The sequence below is a fragment of the Amblyomma maculatum genome, chromosome 10 (genome assembly GCF_055883805.1).
Source record: "Amblyomma maculatum isolate TAMU_Amacu chromosome 10, ASM5588380v1, whole genome shotgun sequence".
NCBI lineage: Eukaryota > Metazoa > Arthropoda > Arachnida > Ixodida > Ixodidae > Amblyomma > Amblyomma maculatum.
In genome coordinates this window covers 24,427,363-24,441,116 of record NC_139353.1, presented here as the reverse complement: position 1 = coordinate 24,441,116, position 13,754 = coordinate 24,427,363, and the positions used below count along the sequence as shown (strand labels likewise).

The 13,754-nt window shown below is 43.9% G+C and overlaps 1 protein-coding gene across 1 annotated transcript in view; it reads right to left on the bottom strand.

The window, feature by feature from the left end:
- Positions 1-276: 276 nt before the first annotated feature.
- LOC146175891 (uncharacterized) overlaps positions 277-13,754 on the bottom strand; it is a 36,656-nt gene continuing 23,178 nt past the window's right edge. The window contains exons 8-9 of the mRNA XM_084581219.1: positions 7,883-7,961; positions 277-2,522 (exon numbers count right to left, since the gene is read on the bottom strand). Of these exons, the coding sequence (XP_084437345.1) occupies positions 1,855-2,522; positions 7,883-7,961 (747 nt within the window). The 3' untranslated portion in view covers positions 277-1,854. The remainder of the gene's footprint in view (positions 2,523-7,882; positions 7,962-13,754) is intronic.

Here is a 13,754-nt window from a genome sequence, read left to right as displayed (position 1 = left end):
ACAACGAGGTGAGTACTAGTCATCTCAAGACGGAAGGCATGCTAACCCAGAGCTCTTTAATATTAGCAGTTGTGAACACTCCTCATAGGGCCCATGTATTAAAAAAAAAAATTGAGGTTTTGATCGGTCGAATTTCGGGTGTCTATGAATGTGGTGGCGCCTGCAGCCATTAAAGGAAATTGTGTCTAAAATTGCAAACTTTCAGATTTTTCATAAATGCACGACCGCCATGAAAATAAAATATGTTCAAAAGTTGCAGAAGCAAAAATTCATAGATATAAAAGTGCAGAGGTAATTAAGGTGAAAAAAAAAAGAAAAAAGGTGATTTTCAGAAGGCAATGATGGCAATAGCAGAAAGCTTCTATTGACCGCTTCGTGTGACAATTCATAGGCATCCAAAAAGTTCGTACTAAAAGCAGTCACTTTTTGAAGAGAAGTTTCCCAACTGGTATGATCCAAAAAGCCCTGATAACAACCTTCTGTCTTTTGCGCCGATTTCCAGAGCAATACTGTTGTCAAAAACAAAAGGCAACTTTCTCTGCGCATCTTGTCATGTGATGATAACCCAAATGATGGCAAGTCTAACGGCGACCGTTGCCTGGTGTGCTTCACTTACATCGGTGTCAAAGGCACATTGTAAATAAACCGTACCTCACTTTATTGAAAGATTATTCTGCTTATAGCACACTGATAACAACATTAGGCATTCTATGATAGACAGCAGCTAGTTAAAAGAATCATCCACTATGGTTTTGATGTAAACAAGCTAGGCCTTGACAGCATTGCAACTATTGGCAACATTGCAAGTGGTATGCTGCCAGTACACCAATAAGCACGTTGCCACAAGAAGCATGTCATTAGTGTGGGTGCAGTGTATTCTTGCTTCTCTTCACAGAGAAGCTTACCTATTGCCATTTTTTATATATTAAATTATCTATGTGTCAAACCATTTCGCTAATTCCGTCAATCTTTATATGACCTGGATCGATTGTGCTTGTTCTAAAAACATGTTATTGAGACCAAAAAATACAGAACTTTTCTGCCTTATCAGATGGCTGCAACTATGCAAACAGCAACTCACACACATGCGCATGCTTTTCAACACCAAAAGCTGCAAAGAGAATGTAACTCTGAATCCAATGCAACCATACTGTAGACTTATATTAGCAAAACTACAGCTTCATTTTACCCACAACACAATGAGTACTGACCAAAGTCAAAATCTTTCAAATGTGCTCTTTATTCACTTTATGGCATAAGCTGAGCACACAGAAAATAGCACAGCAAAGGTTAAGATTGCACTTAATGTGAAATGTACAGCTAAAAAAGCCAGTCTTACTGAAAAACTAAAAACATGTGTTAGAGATATATTCTGGGCACACACTGCATGGTCGAATTTAAAAAAAAAAAAAATCACAAATACTTTTGGTATTCTGCACATATGAGAAAGCTAAGCAAAACCATGCAATAGAACGAACTCATCCGTCCTTGGCCCAATATACTTCCCTGACATTGTTTACATTTCATAAGCACAAATTAAAAAATTCTCTGCCCTAAAATTTCGTCACCCCTCACACCCCTTCCCTGGCAATGTAGCTCCATAAAACATTTTACTATGTCCTAATCAACAGACCCTATTGCATCCCATTAGAAAATGAATTTTTAATTATCACAAAAGGTTTTCAGCCAAACTGGCAAATCCATAGAAGTAATAATGGCTGTCTGCAGATTCCCCTCTCAACAGCAAAAGACCCAGTCAAAAGCTGCAACAGCTGTAAAACTATAGTGCCTTCACATCACAATATTGTTCACGCTATATCAACTCAATGCAAATGCCCTGAGGAAAATGTGGCACTAGAGAGGTTTTGTGAGTTCATGATCTTTCTCATGTGTGTTTAGGTCTGCCTTGGATGAGAATACCATGGGACACAACTTGCACTGGTACGGTTTCTTGCCCATGTGGGTGCGAAGATGGCCTGTCAGAACACCCTTCGTTATAAAGGTCTTGCTGCAAAAAGAGCATTGGTATGGCTTTTCACCTGTGTGGATGCGAGCATGTACAACCATGGAGAACTTCCTTATGAATTTCTTGCCACAATAAATGCATTGGTGTGGCTTCTCCCCTGTGTGGGTTCGAAGGTGCTCTGCGAGGAGTGACAACTGTGAGTAGCTCTGGGTGCAATGAATGCACTGGTAGGGCTTTTCGCCAGTGTGAGTGCGGATGTGCTTTTTCAGGCTGTCACTTTTTGGGAACCGCTTGCTGCAGTAGTTGCAGTGGTATGGCTTTTCACCAGTATGGAGACGGAGGTGTTCATTCAAAGCACCCTTCCTTGAGAACCCATTGCCACAAAGTTTGCACGTGTAGGGCTTCTCCCCCGTGTGGATGCAAAGGTGCTGCACTATCTCGCTGCGATTGTCTGTGTCATAGCCACACTCGGAGCACACAAACTGCCGCACTCCTATTTGTGATCCTCTTCGAGGTGATGAGTCATGGTCGCTGCTGCTACGAGCATTGTCCGAGTCTGCACCAAAAAAATGTTTCTTTTTTAGAAAATGCTCTCTGTACACATTTTTCTAGAAACAGTACATGTTCTCATTTCAAGGAACTATTTTCATTTGACTGAACTTAATTCAAACTTGGCATTGCTGCACAATCAGTACCATCACAGTGAAGCCTGATTTTGATTAACTCCTAGGCAATTTCTGAAAGGTTATCAATTCAATTTGAGGGCTGATAGCTCTGCGCCTTGAAAAAATTTAAATGAAAACTGCAAATAAATGATGGCATGTTACAGTAAATGATGGTATGTTACAGAATGCCCGAAAGCAAGACCTTGGTTATGAAGGATGCCACAGCAGAGGCCTACAGAAAAATTCAACCACCTAGAGTTGCTTAACATACACCGAGTTCGCAAGTACAAAATCAGCCAAAATATGGCTGCCAAGGCCAGGAATTTAAACTGTGACGTCACGCACAGCAGCTGAGTGCCCTAACTACAGAAATTTGCAGAAATATATTCTATGCTAGCTATACATTTCAAATACCTTTATGTTATTCACTACAAACTGATTTACAAAAGAGCACTGATGCTCTCAGCCCTATGTGTGCGCCGTCCCAGAAGCGAACAAGCGTACAACTGCAAACACAACACCCACGTGGAAGAACCTGCAGTTTGTTTTGCATGTTTATGACAGGCCATAATGTAGCTGTCAATAAATGTGATAAAATATATTTATAAAAACCAAGAAGTGAGAGGACACTTAATCTCCACCTTTAAGGGTATGATACAACAGCATTATTAGTTACCATCTGCAGGTCCCTTTACGAAGCTCGTCTGAGATACAGAATTATCCAAGCCATCAAAAAGTCAAAGAGAAACTCAACCATAATTGCAAAACGTAGAGAGTACAGTTCTGCAAAATGTTGAGTTTGCATCACAGGCACAATTGCTAATAAGAGCGCTCTAAATTGTAGAGCGGCCCAAAATTCGGCCCCAGGCAGGGATAAAAGACACTACTGTGAATTGAGAACAGAAAAGAAAAGCTAAAGCAAAAAACCTACTGCAACAGACAAGTATAAATATTTAGTGTATTCTACCAATCAGTATTACAAATGAGAAAATCAAAAATGTTAATTTCAATTATGTGCAACATGTGAACATATCTGCACCCCAGTACCCAAGAAATTGATTAAAAATCCTAAAATCTATGCATTTAATGTTAAAGCTAAACATAAGAAAAAAAAAAAGCTAGCAAAACCTTATGAAAAAAGAAGTCATTACAGGTCACGACAACCCCAATGAACCAGCAGAGCAGACACTTGTGAAAAGGGCAGCAACAATGACCGCAGCCAGATCGAGAAACATGCACACAGAGGGCATCCCAAACATAAGTTCATTCAATGAAAAATTATCTTCTAGCACTTAAGGTCAAATACAAAGCAATGGTTGGCAAACTAAAATGCACTAATCTAGGTGGTCTCATGCAGAGGGCCACAGATGAACACTAGCACAAAGCCCAAATTTCAGTCACACTGTATAAATAGCTCCAGCAACTGTCCTATTCCCCTTCATGGATCACTGCCTTGTCGTGGCGGAGGGGCTTGCGAAACTCGATGAAGTCGTGAGCTCTGCTGTGTAGGGCCACCCAAGATAGACAGGTCACGGCAGAGAGTTCTGACAAAATGTGATTCACTGGAGAAGGTAATGGCAACCCACTCCAGTATTTCCTGCCAAGAAAACCCTATGGCCAGTCACAATACCATTAATGATATGGCGCCGGAAGATGAGCCCCCCAGGTTGGAAGGCGTCCCATATGTTACTGGGGATGAACAAAGGGCGATTCCTAGTAGCTCCAGGACGAATGAAGCGGCTGGGCTAAAGCCAAAAGGACGCTCAGTTGTGGATGTGTCGGGAAGCGACCGGAAAGTCCGATGTTGCAAGGAGATGTATCACATAGCAACATGGAATGTAAGATCTATGATGCAAGGTAAACTGGATATCGTCAAGCGAGAAATGGACAGATTGAACATTGATATCTTGGGTATCAGCGAGCTCAAGTGGACCGGAATGGGAGAATTTAACTCCGGCGACCATTATGTCTTTTATTGTGGGCACGAATCCAAGAGAAGGAATGGGGTCGCTCTCATAGTAAACAGAAGAATGGGCAAAGCAGTGCTAGGGTACAACCCCAAAAACGACCGAATGATTTCACTTCGGATCCAAGGTCACCCTTTCAACATAACAGTTATCCAAGTCTATGCACCGACCACTACTGCTGAAGAAGCTGACGTTGAGAGATTTTATGCGGACCTACAATGCCTTTTAGACCGCACCCCATCATCAGACGTCGTTTTTCTCATAGGAGACTGGAATGCTAAGGTAGGGAGTGAAGAAATATCCGGAATTACAGGCAAGTTCGGTCTTGGTGAGCCAAATGAAGCTGGGCAGAGGCTAGTAGAGTTTTGTCAAGAAAGCAACCTGACAATAGCGAATACTCATTTTCAACAGCACAAGAGGCGCCTGTACACATGGACTTCGCCGGACGGTCTGTACAGGAATCAGATCGATTATATTATTTGCCGACAGAGATGGTGAAGCGCTATACAAGCAGTAAAAACAAGGCCTGGGGCCGATTGTGGCACCGATCATCAGCTTCTTGTTGCCAAGATTAAGCTTCGATTGAGGAAAACGCAGAAAACTAGAAGGCCTTTCAGGTATAATCTGGATCAAGTTCCATTAGAATATGCTGTGGAAGTGAGGAATCGATTTCAAGAATTAGATCTAGAAGACAAAGAGCCCGAAGAGATGTGGACTGATGTTCGTGATATAATACAAGAAGTTGCTACTAAGGTAGTTCCAAAGCAAAAGAAATGCAAGAAAGCAAACTGGTTATCTGAAGAAGCTTTGCAAATAGCCGAGGAAAGGAGGATGGCAAAAGTTATGGGGGAAAGAGAAAGATACAAGGTTCTCAATGCGGATTTTCAGAAAATTGCAAGGAGAGATAAGAATGCCTTCTTGAACATATAGTGCCAAGCAGTTGAGGACAACAGCCAATTAAGGAACACAAGAGCTCTGTATAAGACAATCAAAGATATCAAAGGAAGCTTCTGTGCTAAGATGGGCGTGATAAAGGACAAACGAGGCAAGGACCTCACTGAAGCCGCAGAGATAAAGAAGAAGTGGCAGGAATACACAGAACTGTACAAGAAGGACCCGAATGTGCAAACCCAACATAAGACGGTTGTGATCACTGATCTCGAGCCGGGCATCCTGAAGAGTGAAGTTGAATGGGCCTTAGCCAGCCTTGCTAAGAACAAAGCTAGCGGAATTGATGGCATTCCAGCTGAGTTGCTTCAAAACCTCAACCATGACGCTGTTAACATTCTGCATACATTATGTCAGAAGATTTGGACAACCCTGCAGTGGCCACAGGATTGGAGGAGGTCAGTTTACATCCCCATTCCAAAGAAAGGCAGTGCCAAAGATTGTTCCAACTACCGCACGATCGCGCTTATTTCGCATGCTAGCAAGGTGATGTTGAAAATCCTCCAAGGTAGGCTGCAGCAGTATGTGGATCGGGAGCTTCCGGACGTGCAAGCTGGGTTTCGCAAGGGCAGAGGAACTAGAGACCAAGTTGCCAACCTTCGCTGGATCATGGAAAAAGCAAGAAAGTTCCAGAAACCCATCTACTTCTGCTTTATTGATTATGCGAAAGCGTTTGACTGCGTAGATCACAGCAGACTGTGGCAAGCTCTCCAAGAGATGGGAGTTCCAATTCACCTCATCTGTCTCCTCAGGAACCTGTATGAAGGGCAAGAGGCCACAGTCAGAACTGGGCATGGTCTTACTGATTGGTTTCCGATTGAGAAAGGAGTGAGGCAAGGCTGCATACTGTCGCCCTGCCTATTTAACCTATATGCAGAGTGCATCATGAGGAAGGCTGGTCTGGACGAGTCTTCAGCTGGAGTGAAGATTGCTGGAAAACGTATCAACAACCTTAGATATGCGGATGATACCACTTTAATGGCAGAAAGTGAAGCGGAACTCAAGAGACTTCCGATGCGCGTACAAGAAGAGAGTGAGAAGTTTGGGCTTAAACTGAACATTAAAAAGACAAAGATCATGGCGTCTTGCCCTATCAAGTCCTGGAGCATCAAGGGACAAGAAGTGGAAGCTGTGACAGATTTTCTCTTCTTGGGCTCCAAGATTACCTCGGAAGGAGACTGCAGCCATGAAATTAGGAGACGCCTGCTTCTGGGAAAGAGAGCAATGGTTAGCCTTGACCGCCTAGTAAAGAGCAGAGACATTAGTCTGCCAACCAAGATCCGTATAACTCGTGCTATGGTCTTTCCAGTTGTGATGTATGGATGCGAGAGTTGGACTGTGAAAAAGGCTGACCGCCGAAGAATTGACGCGTTTGAATTGTGGTGCTGGCGAAGACTCTTGAGAGTTCCTTGGACTGCCAGAAGATCAAATCAGTCAATATTGTCGACCATAAACCCTGACTGCTCATTGGAGGGTCAAATTCTAAAGTTAAAGCTCAGCTACTTTGGTCATCTGATGAGAAGAGAGGAGTCGCTGGAGAAAGATTTGATGTTGGGAAAGGTTGAGGGTCGCCGGAGAAGGGGTAGGCAGCGAACGCGATGGTTAGATGGCATCCTCGAGGCACTGCAGATGAAGTTATCTGATCTTAGGAAGATAGTGAGAGACCGGAAAGCGTGGCGTGACATGGTCAATAGGGTCACGAAGAGTCGGACACGACTGAACGGAACTGAACTGTCCTATTGAACACCATATTTGACACTAAAAAGCACAGTGAGAGAATGGACGTTTTGCTAACCCCCTTCAAGTCAACCAGTTCCTACATACACTGTGGGAGGTCACAGTACTGTACTGTCAATAACCTCAGTAGCTGATGCGCACCTTCATGCCGAAACAACACATAAAGATGCCGCTTTCCAGACTTCACAACTATGATTGGCTCATGAAGACGTAAAACAGTTATTTTCAAAAGTTATTTTCAAACAGTCTTCCCCGGCAAACTTTTTCTTAGACCTCTCAGCTCCAATTCATTTGAAATGAACAAAGGCATATGCATAAAAAAAAAAAAAATGTTAAAGGCATCTGTCCTTGGCTGACCCAAAAATTCAGCAAGCCTTTGCGGAGGCTAAGAACTAACAATCTCTTTTGTATGAGGACTCGTGAGACGGAATGGAAGATCTGAAATGGTTTTCCATTTGACATAGTTGAAAAATTATGTGGGAAACACCCCATTAAAGAGGGTCTTTCTCTAATACAACGGGCGGTCTCCAGAATTGCGAAAAGCAGCTTTTTGAATTTAGTCAGCACTGAAAGAAAGCTTGTATCTCGGAGTGACTCACCAGCGCAACCTCTATGGCCTCTCTTCAATGATCGCCCTGTCCCGATTGGTCTGACGCATGCTGCCATCAGTGTACCCACCTATAAGCAAATCCTTATATAGTAGCAGCAGCAGCGGGCACAGTGTGTCTGATAAGGATGGTTTGTGAAAAATAACAGTCCAGAGAAAAGAATTTTGGATAGAGTTAGGCTCTGCCGTTGAAGATACGACACGACAGCATTACTGGGTGCCATCTGCAGCTCGTCTTTCGTGTACATGCACTTGCTACTCGCTTAATCACTAATCAGTTAACTTGTGCCTCTATTACTTCACAGATAGCCTCCAACATACAGTTATAAGCTACTGCAATATGTGAAAACTGGCCTAACAGGGGTGGAAGCAGGCTCAAGCATTTCGGAGCAGCTTTGAGAGCAGTAGTAATGTCATTTTAGAGCAGTTTTGAAGCAACGAAACAAGAGCTTTGGAGCATTTGAATTATGTTTTGAAGCACGTTTCTAAGATCAAACGTCTTTGATAATTGCAGTTTTCTTTTTCTGAAATATAAAATCTCCAATCTGACTTCTTTTTATGCAAGTTCAATGCCTTTCCAATTTCGCACTCATCTCTGACATGACAAACGGCCAAAGCATGTAAAGATATATAATATAATAAAGGCCGACCTTAGCAAAAACTTGGAACTAGCAGCAAAAGTAACGCTTGCTGGTGCACTTCATAACTGAACATCTAGTCTAACCTAATGCACTTACCTATTTTGACTTGATAGATTCAAATGTCGAGTCTACCAGTTCGATGCACTCTAGCAGCGATACTAATTTGGAGTGCAGATTAATGGGCATGACATTTCCGCTCCATATCTTGTGCATATCTATTTTATTTTATTTATTTAGAATACACCTCAAAGGCCCCAGATATGGGGTGCTACATGATCCTTGATCCTATGCTTGGGCTAGTAAATTCCTGAGCACATGGATATTTCGTCTGCCAAAAAGGCGCCTTCAGACCACAATAATGCACCTTGACAAGCTTGGCGCTAGTGCCGCTCCCGTGCTTTTGCCTACAGTGGGATCGCAGACGACTGCAGCACGACCTCGATCGTCTTTTCCGTTTGTAAATATGACGGAGGTCTACAGGGGTGGAAGCAAGCTTGAGCATTTTGAAACAGTTTTGGGATATAGAAAGATGGCATTGAAGGGTAGACTTTCCATTCTGCAGCTTTTTTGCTTCACTGCCTCCTGCCAATAAGTTCATCAATTTTGCTTGAGCAATGCTGGGGCTCATAGACCCTGTATGCCTTTCCAACACTCTTGAGATGCTTCCTAGTGATGGGCAGCTTTGGCGTACCAACCCATAACGCTTCAAGTTTGGCTTTGTCTGCCGTAGGCCTGGCAAACCTGCTTGTTTTCACAGCAGAGCTATTAGAATAACTCATGCAGTTTTTGCAGTTGGAAAAGTTTCCTTCCTAATGGCTCACAGTAATTTGCGCTACCTGCTTCACTTGCTGATCTACTTCTCTCCACCGGCGATTCAAAAGGCTGAGACGAGGTGCTACGTCACATACACAGTGAATTTTTTTTTCGCAATTATCTCCAATCACCGGTGGCTCATACTAAATTTACTTTGCCAACAAATATTTATTATATTTATTATGCTCCATGCTTCCTTCCCTTAAAAAACTTTCATTTGTACTAAGCCCAGTGCAAGAAGCATATCTTTGCCACTGGTGCAATGACTTTCAAAACAGCCAGTTTGGAGCAGTTTTGGAGCAATATTGCATTCTGGAGCAGGATGGAGTAGGATGAAGCAATTGGAGCAGCACTTCTACCCCTTCTATAGAATAAAGCCCCACTTCGAGCAAGCTAGAATGAATGTGAGCTTGTTTGAGTACAACTTCCTCGTCAGGATCTAAGGGTCCTGGGCAGAGTGGGCATGGTTCCCATGTGGAAGGGAGTTGCAACCCCTTATCTCAGACATGCCATGTGCTCTGGTAAGATGTCATCAGACAACCCGCCGATAAATCAGGTGCCAGGCCATGTCACCTAACACCACCACCTAGAGGCATGCTTGTGATTTGTTGTTCACAACGCCAACACTGCATTTCATGGAGAAAGAGGCCTTTAACGCTCCCGCGTTTACATGTTCCCGTACTTCGTTTGCCTGGTGGCTGGAATGACCGTTCAGTCCACGAATTTCACGAACTGGGAGCTCGTACTACGCGCCCCAGACACGAACTGACCTGTGCTAATACATTATTTCGTGGCACATCTATCGCGTGGCGTTGAAGCTACAAATTTTAGTGATGCAAGTGCAAAACTGCAGACGAATGTAAACAAGCGCGCTCAGCTCTCCACTCCATCCACGGGTCTTAAAAATAAAAATGGGGAAAAAAAAAAAAAAAAAAAAAGAAACGAAGGCTCGCGAGGCTGCACAACAAAAGGCAGGGAGTATACATTGGTCTAAACGCACCTAATCACATACACAAACTGCATCACACCATCTCCCATCATCTCACCTGTCTCGTTGAGACAGGCTGCAACATCTGTCATTAAGCGTTTTGGGTCGTCGAGCTTCAAATGAACAGACGTTCAGCCTTCCACTCTGAGAGCTTCGATGCAAACAAAACACAACACAAGCCACTCCACTTAAAACATCGAACTCAAAAAGTACGCGTATTCCCTAGCCGAAAGTACAGTTACTTTCCGAGGAGATCCCTTGAGATACCGATATGTGACTGCGTTCGAGGCTCCGGGCCCCAGCTGCACAAGCGACTTGACCCGAAGCTAAGGGCGCGAATTTTAAATCATTGTAGGAGTAGGGAAGGCGGAGGTAGCCGACTTCGTCTGGATTTTGATGGGCTAAGTTAGGAAATCCATGGGGGACGAACTAGTAGTACATACGTGCAGCGCAGTGAGTGCAAGTGTCAAGGAATGGTCTTCGAATGTTTAGCCAACCCGGGGGAGATATTGCTCCGCCGGCAGTCTGTGCGAGATTTTTCATGAGACCCTTGAGGAGGCTGGAAGGGAAATGAGTCGCACGGGTTGATCTCAAATGGCAATCGGAAGTGCAATGAGAGACAAGGGCGACCGTAATTAGGAAGCGAAAAAGCTGGAAGGTTGGATGGAAGCGCTTATATATGACACGGCCGGCGGCGTGTCTTCGTGTAGGTCGGAGCAGTCGGGGGAGATGCGATTGTTGCGCAGATGTAGTAAATGTGAACAACGCTCTGATGCCCCGAGACAATAAATATCGTTCATAGAAAAAATTAGCAAGAGTAGGATAGCAGGTGAACGGTAACGGCAATACGCCCCCCCTCTCCCAAGTTAACTGGTCGAGGACAGTGAATGGGCTTGTTGAAATTTAAATTTGCGAGATGAAAAAAAAAAAAAAAAAGGGACACATGCTCCGAGTTAAATATATATATATATATTAAGCAAATGAGATAGACGCTTTGTTTAAGAGACTTTTATTTAGCATGCCCTCCGCTTGGTTGACCAACGGGCAAGCTAGTCTTCCAGCTTTGCCGATGACAGCCTAGCACTCCAGAAGAGGGGTGAAGGGAAAGGGATCCAAGGACTGTGGGCGATAGGACAGGAGAAGAGGCATTGTTCCAAGTGGCATACAGTCTACAGAGGAGGACAATGATAGTGAAGCTAGCGTAAAACCTTTTGCGTTCTGGCAACAAATTATGAAATACCGAGGAGAGAGGGAAAGTATGGACAACCCGAGGGTGGTTCCATGGCAGAATGAAGGATTATATAACTAAAGTTATAACAGATTTCTCTGCCCCATAACAAATTATTTTAGGCTGTGGCTAAAGGTACGTCCGACGGACCCGATCAGTGGTCTTAAAGGTACGTCCGACGGACCCGGTGCGTTTTTCTTCGGGATCCGTCGGACGGATCCGGGAAATATTTTTCAGAGGTACGGCGGACGGACCCGATCGGTAGGGTTCTTCCGACGGACCCAACGCATTTTTCTCCGATATGGGCCTTGGGATCCGTCGGGAAAGCCGGACGGATCCGAGTCCGAGATCCCCAGATGTGGTTGTAGCAACAACATGGTAGCCATATGTAGCCAAATCGAAGTTGGTATGAGGTGTACGCATGGTGTACATACTTCCTCCATGTGTACATACGTACGAGGTGCAAGAAGTATGTATACATACTGCATGCGTGAAATGTGAAATCACAAAGAATAGTACAGTGGCAAGAATAGTGCCTAGAATGGGTGATATACTACGTGATGGCATGATGATAGGTTTACGTGAGTTGGACCGCGGCAGGGTGGCAAGCACGACCAGAGCGCAAGCGCATGTAATCGCGGTGTTGACGGCCAGCCCGCGGCCCGCACGCCCGCTCATTTGGTCCTCGTTATCATGTGGATTAACGTCTACGACGGTCGTTATGTAATTATGTAGTTTTGATTCTTCAAAGTTTCCTCACTTCCATATGTGATGAGATGCGTCACGTAACGCATCGCTTTCTGCTCGCATTGAGGTTTGGTGCTGCAAGTTCTACGTAGTACAAGCGGCGCTGAAAAAGCTGGGCACCGCCGGCGTGTCTCTAGCCCAAGCATCGCGTCATTCGTGTTTGTTGTACAACTGGAGGTGTGGTTTGTGCTTACCGTGAGATGCTGTGATTACGGATTACGTCCTACTAGAGTGCTGTGTGAGACTACGAAGAGTGCTGTGATGAGTGCGCCGATGCCCGGACGGACATCAGTGTGTCCGTTTATGATCGGCGATGTTGCACGTGCATGTCAGTGTTTATTAGGTGCAGTAGTAATTTATTTACACGCGCTGTGCAACAATCAGACGAAAATAAGTCATCGACAATTTGTTAGCCTGTACTACAGAGCTCAAAACTCGGAAAATGGGAATGCACATGATGCAGTTTTCGCATGTTGGAGTGGACCGAAAAATAAGTGCCCAGCCCACACCGCCGGGATGCGCATTCCTACAGGTGAAATGGTTCAGGTTTCTGTAAAATAGCTGCCTGGCACAGCACCTTCCGAAATTTTCAGGCTTTATACTATTGTTGAAGGCCACTTTATCATTAATAAAGGAACGAATATGCTTTATGTGTTAATGACTAGTGTTTTTTCAACATATTATGTTCATTTTTTTTCGCTTTTCCTTAATTTCCTTTGTTTTTCATGCTAGAAAAACACAAATAGTACACTTTTAAACTTGTCAGTCCAAAGCTGAACATGAATATCTGCCATGCATGTGACAGCTCTAATGCTAGAAAGGTTGACATGTATAGCATGTATGTACACGCTGCGACATCTTAGTGGCACGTTCGGCTACTTGCCCCAAGGTCGTGATGTTTAATACCAGTGATTGCAGTCGCACTTTGGTGCAGGTGAAATGCAAATGCTTCTGTTTTCTGCAAGATGTCAATGCAAAGTAGAAAGCCTGGGCAGTCAAATTAGTCTGGAGCTCTCCACTATGGTATTCTTCATAGCTACATATGTCACTTTAGGATGTGAAACCCTACATGCCACAGGTAGGCTGCATTGTTTTTTAGATTTTGTAACCTCTCATCTATGTTTTGCAACATTTGGCTAATTTTAGTTCCCAAACAGTTGCTAAAGATGAAACCGAAGCAGTTCATGGCATGGTTTGCTGCTTAGATTAATTTTCTAATTGAAGTTCTTTGAAACTTGCATCAATGCTGGACAGTTCAAAAAGCAAGCAGTTGAATTACAGAAATGATGTGGATCATGCATTTCAGTTCTGACAAGTGGAAAGTAATGGTCCCCTCCTTGCATGCATAGGTGCCTTTAGACAAATACATACTCGGGTGTGTGATTGTGACGCATATCAAGGGTCAACAGAAAGCCATGTGGAGCCAGTGTGATATTCTTCATGAAGG